The sequence below is a fragment of the Podarcis tiliguerta genome, assembly GCF_965153285.1.
Source record: "Podarcis tiliguerta genome assembly, chromosome: 5".
NCBI lineage: Eukaryota > Metazoa > Chordata > Lepidosauria > Squamata > Lacertidae > Podarcis > Podarcis tiliguerta.
Genome location: NC_139538.1, coordinates 23599220 through 23625714, shown reverse-complemented (window position 1 = coordinate 23625714; position 26495 = coordinate 23599220). Strand labels below are relative to the sequence as shown.

Here is a 26495-nt window from a genome sequence, read left to right as displayed (position 1 = left end):
CAAGGCTCGGGCCAAAACATCTGAAATTCCTTGCTTCCTCTGCTTGTCAGCCTGCATCTCTGAGCAAGCAGTGCTTACAAACATTTCCAGGTACTACTGCACTCAGTGCATCTAGTGACAACAGTTATTGTGGAAAGCACAAAAGGTACAGGGCCCTATTCTAGGTTATTAGAGGAAACTCAATTAGTGTTGGGGGAGGGGATGAAAACTCGCAGGCACCCATGGGAGGTGGAACAGTGCGCTGCACAACACCCATGCGCTGTTCTGAGCGACCATACAACTCTTTTAAGTGTACAACAGAGGCACAAGTTCAGTACTGGGTCTAGTGCAAGTTAGTTAATATGCATCCCCCGTAGTATGAAACATACTGAAAATATGGTGCTGCCTTAGAGTCAGAATACAGTGGTGCCTTGCAAGACGAAGAGTCTCTTCGTCTAGCGGTTTTTTCGTCTTGCGAAGCAACCCTATTTGCGGATTAGCGCTATTAGAGGCTTAAGGGATTAGCGGATTAGCTGCTAAAAGGCTATTAGCAGCTTAGTGCCTTAGAAAAAGGGGGTGGGGAGCAAAAAAAAATTGCAGGAACTTGCAAGACATTTTCATCTTGCGAAGCAAGCCCATAGCAAATTCGTTTTGCGAAGCACCTCCAAAATGGAAAACCCTTTCGTCTAGCGGGTTTTCTGTCTTGCGAGGCATTCGTCTTGCGGGGCACCACTGTACTGGCTAATTTAAATCAGTATTGTGTACTTTCCCAGATAGCAGCTCTGCAAGGCTGAAAGGAGGATTTCCCTCAACTCTGCTACTCATACGTCTTTGAAAACTGGAGATACCAGGGATGAATCCAGGCTTATATGAATGTGGAGTGTTGCTCTGCCACTAAGCTACGGTGTCTCCGGAAAATTTTTCAAATCACTTGGGAAGATAGGCAAACTAACGCCAGTGTACTGGAAGAAGCAAAGATCACCAGTGTTGAAGCAATGATTCTTCAACATCAACTTCGTTGGACTGGTCATATTGTGTGCATACTTGATTATCGTCTTCCAAAGCAACTACTCTATTCCAAACTTAAAAATGGAAAGTGTAATGCTGGTGGTCAACAAAAGAGGTTTAAAGACTCTATCCAGGCAAATAAAAAAAATGTAGTATAAACACTGACAACTGGGAAACACTGGCCTGCGAGCATTCTAATTGGAGAACAGCCTTTACCAAAGGCTTTGAAGATGCTCGAACTCAGGACGAAAGGGAGAAACGTGCTAAGAGGAAGGCACACTTGGCAAACCCTCACCTTGATCAACTCCCACCCGGAGACCTATGACCCCACTGTGGAAGGACGCATGGATCCAGAATCGGCCTCCACAGTCACTTACACACTCAGTGTTAAAACCGTGTTTATGGAAGACAATCTTACTTGGCTAAGAGGGATCGCTGAAGAAGATACGACGGATGCGCAAATGCTTTTCCAGACAGCCCATGGACATTATTTTTGCAAAATATTTATTTAAAAAACTAGAGTAAATATGGCAACAACAGGAAACTTAGATAGCAAAGAACATAAACAAGACGAATCGGCACATCGCTTTTCCTTGTGTTATTTGAAAATAGCTTTTACAATGTTAATGTCAAGTACGCCAAACATCCTGGGTATATTTATAGGTGGGACCTATTTTTAAAACTGCTCAAAACACATCTTGTTTTTTGCCACCACATTAAGTTAGCAGCTTCCACAAAATGTTGAGCCTCTTCAGCTCTTGCTGAACTGGATGGATGAAGAGGGTCAAACATTTTGCAGGTGTATGGAAACTCTTTTTTCTTTTTTGGAGGGCGGGGGGGGGGGGGACAAACTGTTGGGAAGAAAAAGGACAAAACAGCAACAGCAAGACCAGCCAGATGACAGTGGTACCGCCTGTTAAGTGTGTGAAACTGCTGTGTGCAAAAGAACATGCCTGAGACATGTTGTGTAACCACCAAGGCTTCAGCAACTTCCTGCATTGCTAAAAAGTGATACTACCGTACTCCAATTTCTCTCTTTTTTGTTCTGTTACAAGGCCAATCACTGAGATCATTAAGAAAAGCAGATTTGTGCAGCTACACACACAAATTCAGCAGAATAAGCTGGTAAAATTTCAGGTTGCAGGTGATAAACCACATTTCTAAAAGGTCCCACACTCAGACATTAAAAAGTCCTGGCAAATGAGAACACTACTATAACAGGGAGATGCTGTGCTAGAACAGGAAGTTATAAGGGTTGTTGTTGTTGTTGTTTTTAAGTGCCCCTCTTGCCGTCTGAAGGAGCACAATGCACTCGAACACCTAAGGAGTCCACCCCCCACATTCTGCATGTGCAAACTGCCTCTTTATTTCGCTGCTCCTCTTCCGATTCCATTATGTTTAAAAAAGGTTTTGCTTGTCAAGAAAAGGGATTCACCTTCACCTTTTAAAACCTTAAATAATGCTATTTCTTTAAAAAAAACAAATCTCCTCCCTTCCTTTCAGATTAACAGGATAAAATCATCTTAACTGTCCTGTTAACTGTGCTTTAAAAAACTCTGTGGTACAGGCAGGTGGCGGCGGCAGTGAAGGAGAGAATGAGGGTAGAAAACAGCCGGTTAAGAAAGAACCCCAAAGTCCCCTTCGGGCATCCCCCGCTCACACGATTAACAATTACACAGGTCCCACATCATCGGGGAGCCTGCGCACGTGGAGTTGCCTCCCTGGCACGAATGTCCTTCTCCATAACATGTGGGTGGTGGTGCCGCGATGACCGGGGTACGTGTGTGCCAGGAGGCTGGGGCCCTGTTCTCCCCTCATGCGATTGTTAATAGGGTGTGAGGGAACACCTGAAGAGGGCTACAGTGGAACACCATAAAAATAAAAACAGTCAGTGAAACGAAAGACAACAACATGGTCTCAATAATTACATAGAAATATCACGGACAACACGTAGAAATAGTCACATTGATCCCGAGGTTCCCATTGTCTGCAAAAAGGTGTGCTATGGCAGTGTCGAAAACAAGGCAGTCGCAGTTCATAATGGCCGCCGCCACCCCGTCGTGGATGGAGCGAGGGGTCGCCTCCCAAGTCAGCCTCCGCCGGTTGCCGTTCAGTTCGAGTCTGTAGGCAAAGTTCTCCGCCTGTTTGCGGGTGCCGATGAGCAGGACGATGGCGAAGAACTGCTGGTGGCCCTCGTACTTCTCCTGCTTCTCCAGAACCAGCATGAAGTGGTGGCCAAAGCAGGACTGCATCATCACCCAGTCCACGGCCCCCGGCAAGTTAATGTCCGTGGCGAGGAAGACGATGTCCTCCCCTTGTAGGGTGGTGATGCTCTTGTGGGCGTGCATGAGGTGCGACATGACGGCTTCCAGCGAGCCCTGCCACTTGCACGAGGCGCCGGGGCACGGGCAGGAGTAAGGGCGGTATTCACAAATGTCTTCATGCTCCGGTTTTTCTGTATGGTGGAGTGTCAGGGAGCAGCCTGTCGTGGCGTACTGGAAGGAGACAAAAAATAAAATCAAGGGTGGGCGGGTGGGAAGCACGGCTATAAAGCAGAATCGGCGGCTTGCTGCTTGATTTTGGTTTTCAGGGATGAAATCGAATGGACTGGAATACCCTGAAACTAGAGCTTGCCTTATAAGGCACAAACCAAACATTTACGTTTTTTTAACGTAATGGCTGGCCTAAACCATGGCTATCCTCCACCAAATGCCAAGACTACAGGGAACCAGACAGAGGGCCTTCTCGGTAGTGGCGCCTGCCCTGTGGAACGCCCCTCCATTCAGATGTGAAAGAAATAAGCAGCTATCTTATCTTTAAAAGACATCTGAAGGCAGCCCTGTTTAGGGAAGTTTTTAATATTTAATGCTGTATTGTTTTTAACGCTCGATTGGGAGCCGCCCAGAGTGGCTGGGGAAACTCAGCCAGATGGGCGGGGTACATCATCATCATTATTATTATTATTATTATTATTATTATTATTATTATTATTATTATTATTTCTGGATGCCATGTTGAAGACCTGTAACAAAGGTGAGGCTGTGAACTATTATTTCAACCACATTGCTTTCCTCTGACCTTTTGAGTTTCCCCACCACCTGCCCTCTGATCCTTTTTCACTGGATGTGCTAGAGGTTTGACTTGTGGTCTTCTGTCTCCAATGTATGCGCTCTGCCCCCCAATCTGTGGCACCCTCCACAAATCTAAAAGCGTGCGACAGAGGAAAGGAACGCCACACAAGGCTTGCTGGTTTGGGGACAGGAGCCTCGTGCCATGAATGCCTTTAGGATTTAATTCACGAGCGGAGACCGCTTGCTAACGAAGGTTGCAATATCGGTGGGTGTGCGGTTACATGAAATTACAACCGTTTTTAATTCAAAGTAAGTGGCAGTTTAAAGACTCCATTTGTTTTTATGGCAAACGTTTAACAGAGCAACAGGCTCGACCGATTTCTCAGGCGAAAGCAACTGCCAAAAATTTAGCTCCTCCGGCGACTCCCGTCGCAGCCATCAACTTCACACAAGCGCCGCAGAGCGCAATTAATTTTTAACAACTACTCTGAAATGTTTCACAAGGTCCAGCACACAGCACCCAATAGTCAACTTTTCAAAAATAAAAACCACATTTGGCCTAAATTCAGATTTAAAAGCCTCACTTGCTGAATGGCATAATACATAAATCACTCTCAGATATAGATATATTAAGGAAAGGTCAGTGATGGTGTCTGTTACTGAACTTGTTGGTCTGAGAGTTGTTAGGAGACCCCCATTCCCCTCCTAGAGCTATAATGCCCAGAGTGGTTTAACCATCAATCCCTCTTCCCATAAAACTCTGGGAATTGTAGCTCCTGCGAAGGGGTTAGAGGCCTCCTAATAACTCTCTGCACCCTTAACAAACTACAGTTCCCAGGATTGGTCACCAACCCGCTTTCAGGCCCAATTTAAGACAACAACAACAACAACAACAACAATTTATTATTTGTACCCCGCCCATCTGGCTGGGCTTCCCCAGCCACTCTGGGCGGCTTCTAACGAAGATTAAAATACATTAAAATGTCACACATTAAAAACTTCCCTGAACAGGGCTGCCTTCAGATGTCTTCTAAATGTCATGTAGTTGTTTATCTCTTTGACATCTGATGGGAGGGGGCCACTACCGAGAAGGCCCTCTGCCTGGTTCCCTGTAGCTTTGCTTCTCGCAGTGAGGGAACTGCCAGAAGGCCGCCGGCACTGGACCTCAGTGTCCGGGCAGAATGATGGAGGTGGAGATGCTCCTTCAGGTATACTGGGCTGAGGCTGTTTACGGCTTTAAAGGTCAACACCAACATTTTGATGCTCATGCTACCATTTAAAACCCTAAACAACTTAGGCCCCAAATATGTGGAAGATTGCATCCTTCCCGGCAGATCATCCTGAGTGTTGGCCCTCTGAGGGTGGCTCTCTGGGTAGTTCCACCTTCCTCAGAAGTTCAGTGTGTTGGGGGTGGCCCAGAAGAGGGCATTCTTTGTGGTAGCCCCCAAATTCCCTCTCCTCAGATGTAAGCCTGGCTTTTGGTAAGCGCTGAAGATGCACTTCTATACTCTGGTCTCTGACACTTGAGATGTGTGTTTTCAGGGCCCAGCCTATTCTTGTGACTGTAATCTGTGTTAACTGTTTTTAATTCTGAATTTGAAGGAAGTCAGTTTTCTTACCTAGGCATCCACCTGCAATATGGGGATAATAATGCTGACCTATCTTACAGGGTTGTTGTAAAGATGACTCTGTGTGTGTTTCTGTGCAGTGGTTTGAGCACCTGAGATAAACTAATTATTGTTGTTGTTATCGTTTCTGTACCATGTTATATTATGTCCAGTTCTTTCTAACCTAGTAGTTCTCATTCCATCCCACATTCAGATGGACCATAATTGCACCCCAGCATTTCCCACTAAGCTTTGTCAGCTAAACAGCATTAGTAATTGTGCCATATATGAAAATCACATTAGCTTTGCTGATGCTGCTAAGGATAATATTACAAAGCTCAACACTAACCTATGTTAACAAAAAGGTGAGAGGCATTATTATTATTATTAATTTGCTTCTTGACAATTTCCTGAGATGTCCACTCCTGTGTGTAAAACATGCTACATCTCAGTTTGGAACAAGGTGAGCAGATGGGATTTCTTGATCCTCCAAACTCCATGGCAAAGCACGGAAAGGACCGGCCAGTAGGTGAGAACATGTCACTCAGCTCTTGTGTAGTGTTTGCTTGCTGCACAGAAAATCCCCCAAACCCAACAGCTTCAAAGGCACACACAGACCCATAAGAAGTTGTGGCGAGCTTGTTAATGTATAAAAATATTACACAAGGTAAACGGTAAAGGGACCCCTGACCATTAGGTCCAGTCATGGCTGACTCTGGGGTTGTGGCGCTCATCTCGCTTTATTGGCCAAGGAAGCTGGCGTACAGCTTCCGGGTCATGTGGCCAGCATGACTAAGCCGCTTCTGGCGAACCAGAGCAGCGCACGGAAACGCCGTTTACCTTCCCGCCGGAGTGGTACCTATTTATCTACTTGCACTTTGATGTGCTTTTGAACTGTTAGGTTGGCAGGAGCAGGGACCGAGCAATGGGAGCTCACCCCGTTGTGGGGATTCGAACCGCCGACCTTCTGATCGGCAAGTCCTAGGCTCTGTGGTTTAACCCACAGCGCCACCCGCGTCCCATTACACAAGGTACAAAAGGTTAAAAGCACAGAAACAGAAGACTTGTGTGAACCATGAGACTTGGGGAATTCTATCGGGGGAACTCCTATGGGGCCAAATTATCATTGCCAAGACAAAACTTTTCAAGTTTCTAGACCACGTGGTTGCAATGGAAAACATTATTTAGCATTTAGATGACAGATGAGAAACAGGCTTTCCCACCTCCAGACAGTTTCAACCCATTCTCTCTCTCACCCAGCTCTTTTATAGATTTCCCCTCCGCCCTCGTTTCATTATTTCTAAATGGTAAAGCGACAGGGGGAAATCCAAACGGTGCAAATTAACTGTTTTAAGAATGTCCACTTGTGAATAATGTATTGGGGGCATAACGTTTCAATTTCCGTGGAATACAGTTCTTTTGGCCCAAGACACACACACACACACAGCCTAGGTTACAAATCTTATCCTACCCCATTTATCAACAGTTTTAAGAGATTCTTTTACAGCCTGGTCAGTGAGCTTTGGAAGCACAAACTGTAAAGTCCCCCTGCAGAGAGAGGGAGGCACATGGTGCTACAGAGAACCTGGCGGGCATCACATACGATATATGGGCAAAAATGAAAGCACAGCAAACTGCAGCAGCCTGCCTGGCCCGCCAGATGGTATCACAGACAGGAACCTTCTGTATTGCAGCAACGTGCTATTGCTAATAATACACAACTGAAACGACCTGCTTTGATGTCACACCCTTTATCAATTCATTATTGCAGCGGGTAATTGTGGCAGTGATTGTGACGTGACTCATCTGCATGGAAGGCTTGATCTAGATAAAGATGTCTAGACAGCTCAGCCAAGGAGAAAAGACCTTTTAGGTGAGAGACCAAACAAACCAAGGGGCCCATTAAGAGTTTGTGGGTTGTGGTTTTCTTGGGAGACACTGGCATCCGGGTGATGAGAGAATTGCAGGATCTCCGTATAACTTGGGGGAGGAGGGCGGGAGAAATATGAAGCAGAAGCAAACAGGTCCATGTGCTTGAAGGCTTTGGGACATGGACAAGAGTTGCCTCTGAGGGCACATTTACATTTCTGGGGGCGGGCAAAATTTCTGTGCATTCTTGCATCTGCCACAGCCAGACAGCAAAGCAAGCAGCATTTGAAATGGTGCCAAGCCTCTTACACAGAGGTGGGGAGCATTCAAGCAGCAGAAACCGAGAACCCAGCACATTAGTTCTACGGTAACCAGGGACATGTTCATTCTTGCCCCATTTATGCCTGGCTGCCTCTAAAATATGCATAACAGCCAATGTTTTATTGTGGAAGTCTCTCGTTTCTTTTGGGTATGTCCACAACACATCTCTAAAAAGCTGTGCACTGGAAACTTTACTTTGAGCTACCTTATAACATAACATATAGGGACGCGGGTGGCGCTGTGGGTTAAACCACAGAGCCTAGGACTTGCCGATCAGGTGGTCACCGGTTCGAATCCCCGCGACGGGGTGAGCTCCAGTTGCTTGGTCCCTGCTCCTGCCAACCTAGCAGTTCGAAAGCATGTCAAAGTGCAAGTAGATAAATAGGTACTGCTCTGGTGGGAAGGTAAACGGCGTTTCTGTGCACTGTTCTGGTTCGCCAGAAGCGGCTTAGTCATGCTGGCCACATGACCTGGAAGCGGTCCGCCAGCTCCCTCGGCCAGTAAAGCGAGATGAGCACCGCAACCCCAGAGTCGGTCACGACTGGGCCTAATGATCAGGGGTCCCTTTACCTTTACTATAACATAACATGTAAACATTACCAGTGTTTTTTTTCTGGGCAGAGAAGAGAAGAGTGGGAAGATTGTGATTATATCACCCACAACTGGCCTATTTGCACAAGCAACGCAGGAGCCCACATTTAGCTATACAGTGATTTAGGGGCATACGTGAGGCCCCTTAATCACAATCAGTGTCATTGAGGACGCTGGGGCATAAACACACCCCACCCCCAGATACCGCTAACTATTCTGGGGTGCAGCTCTCGGATTACAAGGCAAAATCGTTTAGAGGTGGGCAAATGGCGTGACCTAGCCCAGATCTCACTGGAAAATGCCAAGGGGGGTAATAAGTACAAGACAGGACCTTGCATCTCACATGAATCCCTGGTCTTCTGGCCGCTAGATACAAAAACCTTGTTACCGAAACTAGCTCCGAAGCCCCACAAAGCTGAAGGTGGAAAGCTTTAGATCCTGTTAACATCTATGATCTATTTCACCAACTTTTCAATTATTCCAAGTTTCCCTCCGAGATGCATCGTAAGCCACCACCGCGCCACCCCCGGCAATCACCGTTAACTGCAGTCTCAGCAGCTGTATAGGTCAGCGCATGCTGAGCTGGGCACATAGCTAATTGCTTGCTTATATTATTAGTTTTGCATTTGTGAAATACTGTTCCTTTACACTACGGTTTTGCTATCGGTTCTAAAATGCAGAAGTTGTCTTTGGCAGTTAACTCACTTAGGTCTGAGCACACGGCAGGACTGTACCCTGCAAGCAAAGTTTTTCCATTTGCAGAATCCGGTTACCGTGAGCATTTCGACAAAAGAGAATTTCAAGGTTCTCATCACAGCTACAAAGGGCCAGACGCTTACTAAGTGTCAGCAAAGATGGCTGGTGAAATATCGGAAGCCAGAGGAAAACGGAACTGCTGGAAGCAGAACTGTGCAAAGTGAGCACATGTATGTACGCTTTTTGAGCAAGTCTAGTAAGGTTAAGGGACGCGGGTGGCGCTGTGGTCTAAACCACTGAGCCTAGGGCTTGCTGATTGGAAGGTCGGCGGTTTGAATCCCCACAACAGGGTGAGCTCCCGTTGCTCGGTCCCAGGTCCTGCCAACGGAGTTTCTATGCACTGCTCTGGTTTCGCCAGAAGTGGCTTAGTCATGCTGTCCATATGACCCAGAAAAACTGTCTGTGGACAAACGCCGGCTCCCTCAGCCAGTAAAGCAAGATGAGCGCCGCAACCCCAGAGTCGTTAGTGACTGGACTTAACTATCAGGGGTCCTTTACCTTTACCTAGTAAGGTTAACAGGGAGCTGCTTTGAAGAAGGACTGCAAACTATAGTTTGTAGTTAACTCCTGGTCAGCACTAACCAAAGTTTGCATGAATTTGGAACTGAAGGCAAGGTATGTTTAGAACAGCCTCCCCCAAGCTGGTGCCCTTCACAGAGCTGTCTTTGGTGGGGCTGAAAGGAGCTGGAGTTCAAAACATCTGGAAGGAACCAGGTTCAGGAAAGCTGATTGAGAACACGTCTGGAAATGGATGAGGGAATCTGCATTTGTGAGAAATAATGGGGACGTGCGTAAGCCCCCAGTATATGCCTGATCCTCCATATTGTGCTTGTAGCACTGGAATTTGCAATCAAGCAACGGCACCATTTCCTTAAAAAGAAAAAAAGAAACACTATTTTCGGAGCAGATACAACTAACATCACATAAATGTTTAGATTTAAATTATTAAAAGGGTTTCTCTGAGCAATGCAATCTGATTTTAATTTTTAAGATGCTTCATTTTGGTTGGTGGGAAATTTAGCACGAACGCTGCTAGGCTTTTCTAAGTTTCTGCTTTTGCCACCTTACACCGTGTTACAATACTGTGATTTTGTATTTTGAATTGCAGTTTAAAAATAAGTTATTTAAAAAAAGGAAAGGAGGAAAAAACACACACACCAAAGAAATAAGTCCCAGCCATTCATAATCTTCTAGTTAGTTCCCCCTCTCACTGAAGAGAATTTTCAGTTAAAGCTAACAATAGATTGGAACAATCTGCACCTGGCGAACAATACCGATAATCAGCAGATCTGGGCAAGCCCAAGGCGCTGCTCAGAGACTGAGTGGATGAAGAACAGAAAAGACTGAAGAGGAGGGGGAAGAGTATCAGGACTCAAGAGTCAGTGGCAAGTTAACTAAGGAGAAGGTCCTGCACAGCCATCAACAATCTAAGCAAAGATCCAATGGAGGAGTCATAGACTGGGGCCGCAAGTGCAATGGGTACCCTCCATATATTCTTGGACTCCCAACTCCCATCAGCCTTACCCAGCTTGGCCAATGGCCAGGAATTATGGGAGAGCACTAAACCTAAGATACAGTATTCAAGCCACATGGTAAACTCCAGCCGCAGAGGAAGTGATAAGATGTAGATGGGCAAATGTCAGATCAAAGGCAGCATCAGGAATAAGCAGCGGCCAACAATAAAAAGGAAGACCAAAATCAATTGCAGCCAATGCCGAAATGGAATAGCATAGGCACAGGAAGGCTATGACCACTGTATCTTTTTCAAGCAGCTAAAAAGCCTGGTGGCGGCTGCAGTGGGTGCTATGCGCATTCAAAACAGGGCCAGAAATGCGCTATGAAGACTATACAGAAAAAGGTGGTTGCAACACATCCTTCACAATATCTCTGTGAGGATGCTATGGGGGGGGGGGCAGCAATCTTGTTTTCCTATATACAATATTCCTAGGAGGAATGTTGTTTCATCCCATCCCAACACTCTCAGGCTTATCCAGCCACATTTTGAACGCCAGCAGCAGAGTTTCCAGCTGTTCGGAGTAGTTATTACCTGTAAAACAATATAAAAATACCATATTTTACCATCTATAAGACGCCCCCTATTTTGGGAGACTCCAAATTAAGAAAACATCCCTCAGCACTAACTGTGTATAAGATGAGCCCCAATTGTAAACCTAATTTTTGGGTAAAAAACCCCCTAGTCTTATACACGAAAAAATACAGTATATATTAATAGGCAGCCCCCAAACCACCTCCTAAGTACTTTTTTCCAATTTTTTAAAAAAGAAATATGCCCATTAATATGGAAACGAAACGAACACGTAAAGATGACATGAGCTGATGCCTCCATACCTAACTGCAGCTTCCATATGTATAAGGGGAGTAAGTATTCAGGTTGCACCTGGACAATGGGAGTTTCTGTAGTCCAATCTGAACACTCATTTACCATCAACAAGAGTCTTGGGTTTTGCAGAGCACTCTCTGCTCCTCCCTCCACCCTGCTGATAACGTCATCTATGACATGGGTGCTCCATGCAATTCTCTCGCATGAAGGCCAGGTGTAGATAAATGACAGCTGCGTTTGCTTGAACAGTGGAAATTCAGGTATTTCCACTGTGATCTGCTATACTGTATTCCAGTCTTGTTCCTAAGAGGCACCCACATTGCATGGCAGATTAGGATAAAAGAGCCAGTGGCTTCAGAGTTGTGCAGGGACACAACTGTAAATACTAATAAATAATATTTATTAGTGTAGAACTGTAAATAATAAATACCTCTTTGGCTAACTGACATCAATGCCCTTTAAAAATGTGTTGTGAAAGGGGATTATTGGGTTGTTTTTATTATGTATGTTCTGTTTTTTATACTGTGATTTTATGTAGTGAACCGCCCTTAGATCTATGGGTATAGGATGGTATGCAAATTTTAACAACAACAACTGTAGCTTTATAAAGACTCTGTCCACTGAACTATGAAGATCATCACCCAAGATCAGGAAAGCAAATCTGAACTAAAGCAGAAGTCTAGGTATATAGGCAAATATAATTTATATGGATTGTGGAGAAAAAGAAAAAAGTTGGTGTGATTGCAATCCCATCTTTCCTCCGAGGTGTTTTTTGCTAGCGTAAATTCTCCCACATTTTGTCGTCACAACAACCCTCCCTGTAAGGTAGGTTAGGCAGAGAAATGGTGACTGGCTCAAGGTCATGCAGTGGGCTTCGACCACGGGTCTCCTCAGTCCTAGCCTGACACCAGACACTGCAAGGTGGCGGCATCCCCCCTCCAAGCCAAGTACACAAAAGGACTAACAACAAAGCCCCCAACCCCAGATGAAGACGAAGAATGAGTCATTTTGGCTTTCCAGGAGCCGCTGCAGTCAGACATGCGGGGACTAGGCCTAGGGGTTATATCAATGTATCGCCCAGCACCAGTATGAGGAGCAGACCGTAGTGTCAGCTTCACTCAGCGGTATATCGCTGGTGAACCCGCCACCGCTCCCGGGTCCCTCTGCTAGCAGCATCCGCTAGTTTCTTCCTCCAGTGGCGCTGATAGCAGAGGGACTCGGGAGCGCTGGCAGTCTCACCAGCGACATATCCCTGAGTGAAACCACCATCACACTCTGCCCTCATTGATGCAGAGGGAGAACAACCTGGGCGCCAATACAGTGGTACCTCAGGTTAAGAACTTAATTCGTTCTGGAGGTCCGTTCTTAACCTGAGATTGTTCTTAACCTGAGGTACCACTTTAGCTAATGGGGCCTCCTGCTGCCGCTGCACGATTTCTGTTCTCATCCTGAAGCAAAGTTCTTAACCCGAGGTACTATTCCTGGGTTAGCGGAGTCTGTAACCTGAAGCGTCTGTAACCTGAAGCGTATGTAACCCGAGGTACCACTGTACAGCTTGTTCCTCCTTCTGATCTTTAAACTGCTCGACTGAGTACAGTGGTACCTCTGGTTATGTACTTAATTCATTCTGGAGGTCCGTTCTTAACTTGAGGTACCACTTTAGCTTATGGGGCCAACAACTGCTGCCACGCGGCCACCGCGCGATTTCTGTTCTCATCGTGAAGCAAAGTTCTTAACCCAAGGTACTATTCCTGGGTTAGTGGAGTCTGTAACCTAAAGCATATGTAACCCAAGGTACCACTGTATGCAGCTGCCCTTACCTCAGTTGAGCAGTTAAAGGAGTCCCCAGCCCGGCACTGGCTTCTGCAAGCCAGCAGTGGGCTGGGGGCTCCGTGAAACTGCTCAGCTGAGGGGAGCGTGGTTAGCGCTCCCACAGCCAGCAGCGATGCTCTGCCTGCTTGCCTGTGAGCAGGGGGAGTGCTGGGGCTGTCTCAGCTGGGGAGGGGGAGCCAAACCAGCTGCCTTGTCCCAGCCTGCGTGGCCTCAGTTCCTGAGATGAGAGCTGGGGAAGTTTCACCAGGCACCTCGCGGGCAGAGGCTAACGCAGCTTGCTTTTTCAACGTCATGGAACATCACCAAACTGTGATGTTTGGCTGGCAGCACACCGCAATGTTGAAAAGCTGATATCGCCCAGCCCTAGCTGGGACAATCAGTGCCGACTACTGGCACTGTGGGTTAAACCACAGAGCCTAGAACTTGCCGATCAGAAGGTTGGCGGTTTGAATCCCCGCAATGGGGTGAGCTCCCGTTGCTCGGTCCCTGCTCCTGCCAACCTAGCAGTTCGAAAGAATGTCAAAGTGCAAGTAGATAAATAGGTATCACTCCGGCGGGAAGGTAAATGGCGTTTCCGTGCACTGCTCTGGTTCTCCAGAAGCGGCTTAGTCATGCTGGCCACATGACCCGGAAGCTGTACGCCGGCTCCCTCAGCCAGTAAAGCAAGATGAGCGCCGCAACCCCAGAGACGGCCACAACTGGACCTAATGGTCAGGGGTCCCTTTACTTTTAAATTACTATTTCATTTGTATTCTCTGCTGCTCTTAAGCAACACCACCTGATTCATGCAAAAGCAGTGCAATTCCTTACCAACATGGTCTGCTGCAATCCGGGGTCTCGCTCCAAACCCTACCTAGCAAACTCCATTCTAAAGAACCCAAACCCCAGCCTTGTAATTAACAGCCCCAGGCTTGTTCCCAACTCATTCATTAAAATCAATCAAAGAACTAAAAATAGAACTGCTTCCCGTCCCTCCCCATCATATTTGTCATCAGCGATTCTAGAAAACAAACCTTGATCCTGCCTCTTATCATACCTTTTAAGTCTTATTTGATCATTATAAAACAGGTGCATCTATTAATGCAGTCAGACAATGGCTAGTCAGAGGCAGGGAAGCAGCAAGCTATTGATTCATTTTGATATTATTTTGAGAAGAACAAAAGGTGAACTAGCTTTGCATCACTGAGACCAACAAAGTAAAATAGTATGCTCGGAGAAAGGGAAAAAAATTAATGAAGCGAGCCTACTAGTGATTGGGATTAAAAGCACACACAGCATGTACATTTCTGCTATTTAAAGAATTGGCCACCATCAGGTCTCTCATGACCTCAACTCCTAACAAGACAACAGCCGCATGCTAGTAAATGTCCACTTGCCATAAACCATGCAAATGTCTTCTCTAAATATCTGAAGCTGCCTAATACATTGAGTAGTTGTCCCCAGGCCAGTCACCTTTGAACCAGTTCTTAGGAGAAGTTGACATCTCTCCCCTTCCCTTCCTATTCTCCAAAAGCAGAATTTGGAGATTACACAGCAATGTTAAGAAGGACCAACTAACTGTCAGGAAGCTTAGCATGAGACACCATCAAGCTCGTGAAGAGCAATAATATACCCATTTTACAGGCAATACCACTAAGTATCAGACTTCAGTGGTTTGCCACAATATGAAGGCATTGCAGAGAGGATAATCAAAGCCTTCTGTTCCATACTCTCTGGCAACATGAAAGCTGTCACTCTAGGAAGGGAGAAAGGAGCCCACTATTGCCCAAGTACAGTCATATCTCTAGTTGTGTTAGGTTCATGTTGCAGATTTTTGGGTTGCAAATGCGGCAAACCCGGAAGTGTATACTTCCGGGTTTTGCTGCGTGCACAGAAGCGTTCTATGCGCTTTGCGCAGGAGTGCTCTATTGCGTCACGCACATGCGCAGTAGCGGCGCACTACTTATGGACTTTTCATGGTGCGAACGGCACCCCGGAACAGAACACGTCCGTAATTAGAGGTACCACTGTAGCAGGAGCGGAAAAGGTGCGGAGTGGGACAAATTGAAAAGCATGGGAGAGAAAGCAAAGTGGCCAATTCCATCTCTAACTTAGCCAGAAGTCAAATAACACTGGCTATACCAATTCTGCACATTCCTCTGGGTCAGAGCAACAGGGCGGGTAACACTTCTGGCCAATCCAGTCGCTAACTCAGATATTCGATGAATGAATAATCTAATAACTGCCCTCTTCTCAGCACTGCGCAAGCAACTCTGCAGAAACCCTTAGACACTGGAAAAAAATAATAATCCAGCAAATGCACTGTTTGTGTGAAAAGAGGATTAGTCAACCACAGGGGTCAGCAACCTTTTTCAGCCGTGGGCCGGTCCACCGTCCCTCAGACCATGTGAGGGACCGGACTATATTTTGAAGAAAAAAAGAAAGAAAAAAGAACGAATTCCTATGCCCCACAAATAACCTAGAGATGCATTTTAAATAAAAGCACACATTCTACTCATGTAAAAACACTAGGCAGGTCCCACAAATAACCCACAGATGCATTTTAAATAAAAGGACATATTCTACTCATGTAAAAACACGCTGACTGAGAAGGCGATTTGGCTGGATCCGGCCCCCGGGCCTTAGGTTGCCTACCCCTGGTCAAGCAGGTTAGTTTTACACTTCCACGAAGTTACTTAGGCTGCCACCCTAACCCACTCTACCTGGGAGTAAGCCCCACTGAAGTCACCAGGGCTTACTTCTGAGTAACACTTGAACTGTTATTGGAAAACTTTTCTTTTTCATGCCCTCTATTCCTCCCTCTCACCCTAGCTACCACTCATGCCACCCATTCTTGAAACAAAACCAAGACACTACTGTACAGCCCATTAAAATCAATAGCAGCTTTGCCATCGATTTCAGTGGGAAATGGACTGTGCCTATTTGTTTACATGTTGGAGGGGTGGGGGAAAGAGAAATCCATTAAGCAATTTCCCCTTCCAGCTGCCAAACAAACCTGCGGCTGCTTGTTTTGGATTAGCAAAGCCTCCCCATAATCGCAGATGACAATATTGCCCTATCATATGAGCAATGACAATTAAATTGCAAAGGCAAGCCTTACAGTAGAGTTCAAACACAATTAAGGCAGCATCCTGAAAATCAATCGATTGGTATCTTCAATTGTTTTAAAGTTTCTTCCTGCACCCTTTGTGGTGCTGTTGATTCCTGGGACGGCACTTCTATAGAGCTGGCCCAGGCAGGAGGTGGGGTAAGAGAGCATGCTTATCTTGAACATGAATGCCTCCCATAGCATGCTAAATCCTAATTACTATGCTAAACAGAGATGGGCCCATACCCTGTCCTTGTGCTCAGGTAGGCTGAAGGCAGACAATACACTCAGACAGCTGAAGGTGGCAACAATGAAGACACCGCTATGAATGTTCTTGTTTATTTCCTCCCACTGCCATCTCTGGCCAAACAGGTTTTGCGAAAGATGCAAAAAACCAAAGCATTTGTCTGTTATTATTCTTTGCAAACCTTCCAGCAGATGGCAGGGATCTCGGTAAGAGTGGAAGATGCAAGGAAGGATGCTTCTATCCCATGCCAGGTTCGACTCTCTCAAAAAGCCACTGCCGTGCTGAAAAAGTGGGGGGGAACCACAGCTGAGTGACATTGCACATGATATACATGATAACTGTCCCAGGTTCGGTACCTATCACTGTCTGTCAAAAGGATCAGGAACGATCCCCAACTGCTACCTTGGACAGCTACTGCCAGTCATGAGTAGACAATGCTAGCCAGCCCACAAGGACAAACAGCTAGACCTGGTATAACCAGCTTCCTATGGATCTGAAACTGTATAGCTAGTTGCTCCATTTCCTAATGTTTCTGGTGCATATGGAGCACAACTCAGTGAGAGAACGTGTCCTTTCCAGACAGCATCTCTATGTAGCATTGTCTAGGTAAAGGTAAAGGGACCCCTGACCATTAGGTCCAGTCATGGCTGACTATGGGGTTGCGGAGCTCATCTCGCTTTACTGGCCAAGGAAGCCAGCATACAGCTTCTGGGTCATGTGGCCAGCATGACTAAGCCGCTTCTGGCGAACCAGAGCAGTGCACGGAAACGCTGTTTACCTTCCCGCCAGAGCGGTACCTATTTATCTACTTGCACTTTGACGTGCTTTCGAACTGCTAAGTTGGCAGGAGCAGGGACTGAGCAATGGGAGCTCACTCTATCGCGGGGATTCGAACCGCCAACCTTCCGATCGGCAAGCCCTAGGCTCTGTGGTTTAACCCACAGCGCCACCCGTGCTGTCTATCTGTGTCTAAAATCCTGCAGTGCAGACCAGTCATGGGCAATCTGGCCCACAGGCCACTGGATCTTGCAAAGTGCTGTGCCTTTGCCCTCATAGGAATACCTAGCATCTCAGTCCTCCATTCAGGCAAAAGGCATTCTCAGAGTTCAAGGGCACATTCCAGGCAGGCAAAGGAGGATGCGGAGCAGGGCTGGTGCGGCTCGGGGTGTGTGTGTGGCCTGTGAAGGGCCCCAAGGGCCAGATAGAGAACCCATAAAAGCCTGGAGGGCCGCATTGGCCCAAAGTCCTGAAACTGCCCATCTCCAGACTAGATGATTAAACACAATTTCGTCATCAGATGACAACCCACATTACAATACTTCCCGGTCACCTATCGTTTCCATGGTAATTCTCCTAGAACAGGAAAAGCCTGCATTAAATGTACTTCTGTTGACCTTTAACAGCAACCGGCTAGAAAGGTCAGGCCACTGACTAGTCATGTGCTAAGATACTCTTTTTCTGTTTGAAGGTTGTTGACTTGCTAGACCTGGACGATGTTGACATGACTTTAGTGCCTTGATTTTTATTCTATTTCTTTCTTTCTTATCACTTCCATTTAACCTGCTGTACAGTCTGACAATTTCCACACAGCCCCACATACAGCGCATGACAGTAATCAAGGCAGAAGGTGATGGGGGCATGGACAACTGAGACCAAGCTATCCCAATCTAGGAATGGCCATAGCTAGTGAATTCGCTGAAGTTGGACATAAGCACTTCCAGCCACAGAAGCCATTTGAAGCTGGAATCCAGGAGTACGCCCAGACTATGAACTTGTTCCTTCAGAGGGAGTGGAACCCCTCCCAAAACAGGTTCTACACATAATTCCCAGACATGGGAACCACCTCTCCCCCCCCCCCCCCAGTACTTACATCTTAACAGAATTCATCCTGAGTTTATTAGCTCCCACCCAGCCCTTCACTGCCTCCAGACACCGGTCCAACACCTTCAGAGTTTCTCCTGACTCAGATGGCACCATGCTCCAAATTCCAAGATCCCATGAATTTCAGATAGATGCCGAACACCACAGGAGACAGAACAGACCTTTTCTGGGACCCCACAGCCACGTTGCTGAGCAACAATCTCCTTGCACTGCTTTCTGGAAGCAACCTTGCCAATAGCAGTGCAACCACTGAAACATAATACCTTCAACTACCACCTCCCTGGGTCACTGCAGAAGAACTCCACGGTCAACGTTCTCAAAAGCCAATGAAAGCATAACCAACAAGGCTGTACTTTCTCTCACCTCTTCCCGGATAGAGGTCATCACTCGGGGCAACCAAGGCTGTTCTGGTGCGAAGCGAAGGACAAACCCTTTTTGGCACCTATGAAATACCTTGCCAACTTCACTGTCGCTAAAGGCATCACACAAACACTTCTTCATTAAGTCAGGCATTTTAGAACATTTTTATTGTCTTACTCTCTTGACTTCAAGCACGCTCTTGTCCGCTGGTTGCTTTGTATGCCTGTGCCATTGTTTTACTTATTTAGCGTTTAAAAACCATCCTGAAACCACTGATGGAAAGGCAGAGTGATCCGAACAAAAGGAAGCCAGAATAATGGATGCTGGGGTAAACTATGCTGGTGTAACATACCCCTATTCCAATCTTTGATCACCACCAGCAGCAGACTTTGGGCTCCAAAATTTCAGCAGCACCCTGTGCGATGCTAAAATCTGACACAAACACCCTGCCTGGCTCTCACGCTCCGTTCTGCATAACTGTTGTGGTGCTTCCTGCAGTGGGGCACTGGTCATGCTACCCTAAAGCTGCCTCTGCTGCCAGTTGAGCTGGCCAGAGCCTGGCAGAGGGAAAACAAGCCTTTAAAACAGTTTGACCTGTGCCACCCTTTTGGCCAGTGTTAACTTCTGATGGGTTGCTAGGTCATGTTTGGAACAGAAGTCTCCCCTGTCCCGTCATGACTACCCCCCAAACCTCTAAAATGGCCCCTTTTCAGGACTTAACCCAGCCTTAGCTCAGACGGCTATGACTGAGCCCCAAGATAAGGTAGGATGGTACTGCTTTGATTTTTATTCTATTTCCCCCTCCTTTTTGATGGCATATCTTCAGCCTAGCCAGGATGCGAGACTCAGTTCCAACTGAACCCAGGCTCAGCCTGAGACCTGCTATTCCCAACTCTCCTCATCCCTGGTGGACCATGGGCTTGGATTGCTCCCTTCAACAAAATATAGAAGAAGAAGAAGAGTTTGGATTTGATATCCCGCCTTTCACTCCCTTTAAGGAGTCTCAAAGCGGCTAGCATTCTCCTTTCCCTTCCTCCCCTACAACAAACACTCTGTGAGGTGAGTGGGGCTGAGAGACTTCAAAGAAGTGTGACTGGCCCAAGGTCACCCAGCAGCTGCATGTGGAGGAGCGGAGACGCGAACCCGGTTCCCCAGATTACGTGACTACCGCTCTTAACCACTACACCACACTGGCTATATAGATAAAACAAAATATGTACTCTAGGATGTCTCACAATGCTGCGTTTGTAGGGTGCGCAAATCAACTACACAATGTATGAAGTGTCCCCAGGTTATGCCAATCGACTCTGTATGGCACCTAACTTTCAGCGTAGCCCTATGCACTTTTACTCAGAAGTAAGTCCTGTTTTGTCCTATGGGGCTTACCCCTAGGTAAGTGGGCCTAGGACTATATCTCCAGGCTCTAACTCCCAGATGTCCAGGTTCCACTATGTACTGCATACATTTCTAATGCTACAATGGATCCTCTTCTGGTGACCTTTGATCTAAGTTTTGGAAATGAAAAATGAAAAAAAGGATTCATGCAGCTGCTGCCCTTATGAGCTGACCCCACTTTTGTGGCCAACCTTTCCGCTTGCCCCTTGAAACAACTGTGACATACACACTCTCCTACCCAAACTAAGGCAATTCTAGTTTTGAGGCAGCAATTATATGTGTGCTTACCAGGCAGCAAACTTCTCTAAATAGAGCAGGTCTCACTTCCATGCAAACACATAGGATTGCTCTGCAAATTCCAAGAACACACCAATTTTACATGCTAACCATATTATAAACTATGCATTTAATGCTGCCAAAGCTGTAAGAGGTTTGGGTTAGAAAAGAAAATAAGTACTGCATAGGTTTTCATTTCCATTCCCCTGCCCTCAGAAAAAGAAGTTTTTCCCTTTCAAACTTTCTGGGAATTTTACATCCTATCTATGTAATATTTTGGAATCATTATGTATATGGCATGGCTTCAATGCAGACACATAGCATAGGTGGCTTATGATGATGTGGAGATTCTCCATGCAATATGTTGATTCTGAAAAATGCACATTTCAAACATGCAGGTTTTAGTGACTTCCACAGGGAAGCATGTCATGTTTTAATCTAATACTGGTCTTCAACTACAGTTTCGTGATTACCATTTGTTTCTCTGTGTAGAATCTAAATTCAAAACTCTGAACTGTGAGCACTTGTTCTGAGCAACTTGTGAACTGCTAAACCAAACATGTACGGTGGTCCAACAGGAACACAATAAACCTCCGGATTTTGCCGCTGGCCTGTTACTGCAAAGCAGCAGAGTAGTTGGGACACTTGGCAGATCACACCAGATACCCAATGGGATACGTTTGGCTTGGTAGGTCACACGCTAATGAGGAAGCCCCCAAATTCAGTGGCAGAGGACATGCTTAATGTGGGGGAAATCTGAGGTTCAAGATATCTGCCATTTCTGGATAGGGCGAGTGGGAGTCCCCTGTCGGAAACTGGAATGCCACAGCCACACAGTGCAGACCAGCCTAATTCAAGAGGACACAACTTTATATGTACCAAGCTCTGCATTGCTTTATCCCATCTCCCATCCTTGTTACACCTGGCTCAACACTGTCACCAGCCTCCCACAAGCTGTATCCAATTACAACTCCCATCAGCCCCAGTCAGGATGACAAACATTCAGGGATGATGAAAGTCGTAGTACAACACCTGGAGCGCCCAAGGAAGAGGAAGGCCGATGCATCGAACTAAATGAACCAACAGTCTGACTTGGTTGGCATCCTGCAATGTTCAGGCCTGGAATGAAGATGCTGCCAGCTACTCCGTCAGACCATTTGGCCCCTCTTTGTCCAGGGCGGACTCCTCTTGACTGGCGGCAAGTCTCCAGGGTGGGTTTTATCCCGGCCCTGCTACCTGAAATCCCAGGACTGGACCTGGTGCCTTCTGTAAGCACACTCTATGACAGTGTCCCTTAAATATAAGAACTAGGTGCTCTTTTGCAGTACTATTCCCAAAGCAGCGTAAGAAAGGAGCAGTCTTCCCTAAACGCCCCCTTCCTCTCAAAAAAACAACCCTGGTTGAATTATAGTGGTGCTGGACTCTAGTTCCTCGCAGGCTTTTAAGCAGCGGTTGGCTGGCCATCTGTCATGGATGCCTTAGTTCAGATTTCTGCATTGCAAGGGGTTGGACTGGATGACCCTTGGGGTCCCTTCCAGCTCTCTATGACAGTATCAGCGGTTCAATGCAGCAACTCTCTATTTCCACAAGTTTAATTTTTGCTTTTGCAACTGGAGCCCTTCCGATGGAGACTGTTAACGCGGGCGACATGGTCGCTTCCAGCCTTGCTTTTCATCAACACGACCTTAAGATCTGTGTCAATGTCATTTTAGAATGGTTTAGAGTGCATATTGATCAGCCTAAACCTGCGCCTTGGGAGCGAAACCGACACCGGTATATCTAGTTTAAGGGAGACAAGGGCCTAAAGATTGGCACTGATAGAAAGCTTGGGTGGAAACAGCTCTTCTCTCTGCCAGCTGCCACCTCGGGTTTATCTTTGTTAGCGTGCTTCCAAACAGCCTCTCCCCCCTAAAAACTCACACTGATTGAGAAAAAGGGGTGGGAACATTTAAAAGAAAAAGGCTGGAAATGGTACCACCACCAGATATGGGATGTCGATGCTGTTCCTTCTTTGTGCAACCCACGCTCATTTGTCTAAGTCCATATGGACTAGCAATTAGCTATACTCATTCCATTCGTGAAATTGGGTGGTCAAGAGCCGACGGCTTAGGAGTGAAACGGGGTCATCCCATAATAAGCCCTGAACAGGATCATTCCTCTTGGAGGGTAGGGATATGCTGCAACCATTTTTGCTAATAATAATCACAAAGCACAAGGATCAGCACCGTCCCAGTATAGGTTGCAGGTGCCCTTAAGCTCCAGTCTTGCCCCCTTCCACAACAGCAAAAGACGTCATCAACAGAACCCCCAGCCTCTGACTGGATGCAGAGGAGCTCTGTGGCTTCAGACATAGCAATATGGGAAGTTCCTGAGCTCCTGGCTCGACATTTTAGGGGATGCAAACATGTTTCATCAGCAAAAGTATATCTGGGGGGCGGGGGAATGTCTCTGCAGAGGTAACGTGCGAAGTTGGATTGTAAAGGAGAATCAGGTGTGTACACCTTTCTGCACCCAACCAATTCTCCTTTGCACACACTTCCATTCCCCAGCTGCCTGCACCCGAATCATGCAGGATAAAATAAGGTGGAAAAACTTGTTGATGGGGGGAATCACCCCTCCCCACATCCCCCTGGTCTGCCCCTTCTCCCCTGCACGTATCCCTGCCAACTAACACACCAGAACCAAACTTGTCTCTCACTCTGTCAAGTTCTGCCTTTCAGGTTGAGTCAGAAGTGTGAAAGGAGGAGGAGGGAAAGGTACCACATTTCATGGGCCTTTGCACACATCTCTGCCTTGTTTAGACCAATGCCCCAATTCCCCTGGCGCACAGCGCAGACTAACAGGGAGTGCATTAGCACCAATGTGTTTCAATTAACCGAGACACTTGGCAAGGCTCCCTACATGGGAGTCAAGAATCTATTGACTGACTGAGCTATCCATCTCTGGCCTCTCCGTTAAAAAACCCCTCCTGTTTTACTAATCCAGGTACTGCTAAAGAGTTTACAAATCATTTCCAAACTTTTATGCTCCCTTAGATCTCCACTCCTCAGCATAGCTGTCAACTTTCCCCTTTTTTAAAGGGAAACTCCCTTATTCCGAATAGGATTCCTCACATGAAAAGGGAAAAGTTGACAGCTATGCTCCTCAGTGGCCACTATTTTTGAATTATACATCTGGTGTAACATAGCATACGCTCTCAAGTGTAAGCAGGGATGAGGTATAACTATGACATGAGCTAATAATAATAATAATGAGAGATTTTAAAATCTGTGTGTTCTTTCAAGTGCTCCAAGCTCTTCGCATACATTTATACCAGGGATCCTTACAACTAAAGTAGGAGAATACTCCATATTGCAAGATATTAGGGAGCAAAACTGAGAAATACTGGCTTGGGTACAGCCCTGGCACAGGTCAGGTGTAAAAGCCAGGAGTTCTCTGGCCCAGTCCCTTGACAACAATGCACCAGAACAAATAACAACAGAGCATCTGCATTCTTGACAGGACCATGGACACTGTTTACTGTTGTGGATGCACACAAGACCCCACACTTCTTCTGTAGCTTGAAGAGTAATGGGGTTACAGTATGTCTAAAGGCTGCTTGGAATAGTGGTTTGGACTTAAAGGTGGCGGAGGCAGAATTACAGACGCAGGTGTATCTTACATTAAAATGAAAACGGTCTCTGAGAATCAGCTCCACAGAAAAAATGGCACTTCGTATTTGTTTCTCATGAGGAGTGAGTTAGTGGGAAGCGGGGGGGGGGGTGCTCACGGGGTTCGCCCCAATACTTTCCAGTAGGGTATGGAAAATGTCAGAGAGCTAGCTTTTAAAATAACACCTGGATCACCACAACCTCAAGCCCCGCTGCTTCCCTCGACCCAGCCCCCTCTCCCCGCCCACCTTTCCGGCGGCTGTGCCGCTTGCTGCCTGCAACCTGCCCTTCCTTACCTTGCAAGGGAAGAGGACGGCCGAGGCCACTTTTTCCATGGCCAGGTTCCTGATGCTGGGGGTCAAGGATCCCCGGCACGTGGGGCAGCAGCTCAGCTTCTGCCGGCATTGGTTGCATACCAGGTGCCCGGCCTGGCACTGCAGGATCGGTGGCAGCACATAGTCGAAGCAAACCGGGCACTCGAAAAGCGAGGTCAGCTCGTGGTGCTGAGGCGAGACCGGCCCGCCGCTGCCTTCGCCTCCTCCAGGGCTCGAGATCACAGCGGCCGCGGCGGAGACCGCGGAGGAACCGGCCCCGGCGGCGGAGATGGCGGCGACGGCGGCGTTGGCGGCGGCGGCGGCAGGGGCAGCAGCCGGCGACGGGGTGTGCTGCTGCTGCTGCTTGCCGCAGGGTTTGCTAGCGCTGGGTCCGGCGGAGGACGGGCGGCTCATCTCGGTCGGGACAAACCATCGAACGGCGGGCACCGAGCTGATTCGCTCACCGAAACCCCGCAGGCCCCCGCCAGCGAGACTCAAAACAACAGCGCCCGTTTCCCTGGAGCTGCTGCTGCTGCTGCTCCTCGGAGAGCCCGGCCGGGCCTCGCCTCCGCGCCGCGGGAGAGCGCGAGCGTTCCAAAGTGTGTGCGAGCGTTCCAAAAGAGAAGCCCCGACGTTCCACCGGGCCAGCTCAGCGTTCTAAGCCGCTCCTCCGCCCCCGGCGGCCCTTCCGCTCCTCCCCCGGGCAAAGCGCGCGTGGTTCCTTCTCAAACCGCCCCCCCCCCACGCACGCCGTCCCTCCCCGGAACATTAATCTGACGCAAGAAAGAGAGGCAGGGGGTGGTGTAGAGTCGCAGCCTGCTCCCGAAGCCGATGCTGGCTCCTACTGAGCCTGCCCTTGGTCTTTGCTGATGGCAAGGCGGAGACTTCGGAGGGGGGGGGGAGAGATAGATAGAAAGAGAGAATGGGCGGGAGCGAAGAAAGAAGGAGGAAATCGGTGCCCTCTCTCTCCTTTTCCCCGCCACAATCTGCTCCAGGAGATTCTCGCGGAGGCACCCCCCCTCTAAAATTAAAATTAAAAAAAACAACCAGCGGCCGCTGAAGGCGAGAGAAAAAAGGGGGAGTGGAGATGGGCACGCGCGCACATGGAAGCTTCTTCACTCTATTGTTCAATGGCGTACCAGAGCCAGGATAGGCGCTCCGGCCCGCCATCTGCTGGGCATGGAACTCACTTCTTCGCCCGAGCCAATAACAGGTCCACAACAGAGCGCGCTGCTTCTCTTTGGGGAGAACCCATCGCTGTGTTGTACCTCCAAGAAGCTGGAGGAAGCAATGCTCGCTGGATTAGGTGGGCCGCCGGCCTGACCAGCAGGGCAATTATTCTTGTGTTCTGAAGGAGGCTTTCCAAAGAAAATGTTGTGATAAGGAGCGCACGGATCCGTTCAGGATCCCCACTGGACACAATGGCATTTACTTTCAAGATAATATGCACATAGGATGGCTGCACTGGACCTGCTGTTTCTATTGATCTTACCCAGCAGTTGGGGACTTGGCTGTCTCTTCCACAGCACAGACATTAGTAGCAGTCTATAAAGTAAATATTTACCTATTTATTTATTTATTTATTTATTAAATTTATATTCTACCTGTCATCCCAAGATCAAAGGGTGGTTTACAGCATAAAAATGCAAAATGGGAACACAAAATACATAAACAAACCCCAATAACCCACCGTACAAGCACATTTAAAAGGCCATTGATTGTTTAATTAGCCAACAGCTTAATTAAAGGAATTATACCACAAGCAGGGAGCCACCACCCATAAATACTGAAGCACAACTCAGAATGTCCAGTTCATTCTGGACATTTTAATCTACCTGTTCAAGCTGTTTTAAGATATAAGAATTTCCAGTCCTGGGGGAAATGCAAACATTTTCCCCCACCCACTCC

General features: G+C 47.3%; 1 protein-coding gene across 1 annotated transcript; it reads right to left on the bottom strand.

Annotated features, from left to right (window-relative positions):
- Positions 1–1474: 1474 nt before the first annotated feature.
- SIAH2 (siah E3 ubiquitin protein ligase 2) lies at positions 1475–25779 on the bottom strand. The gene is made up of 2 exons (XM_083442972.1): positions 24570–25779; positions 1475–3482 (listed from the first exon to the last, which is right to left on the bottom strand). The coding sequence occupies exons 1-2, from the start codon at positions 24999–25001 to the stop codon at positions 2925–2927; spliced, it is 990 nt and encodes a 329-aa protein (XP_083299098.1). The 5' UTR covers positions 25002–25779; the 3' UTR covers positions 1475–2924.
- Positions 25780–26495: the final 716 nt, after the last annotated feature.

What these genes read in the sequence shown, in the direction of transcription:
- SIAH2 (XM_083442972.1), bottom strand. Translation starts at nt 25,001, where the DNA reads ATGAGCCGCCCGTCCTCCGCCGGACCCAGCGCTAGCAAACCCTGCGGC. An exon ending in CCGTCCTCTTCCCTTGCAAG is followed by an intron (nt 3,483 to 24,569) that starts GTAAGGAAGGGC and finishes GTCTCCTTCCAG; the next exon opens with TACGCCACGACAGGCTGCTC.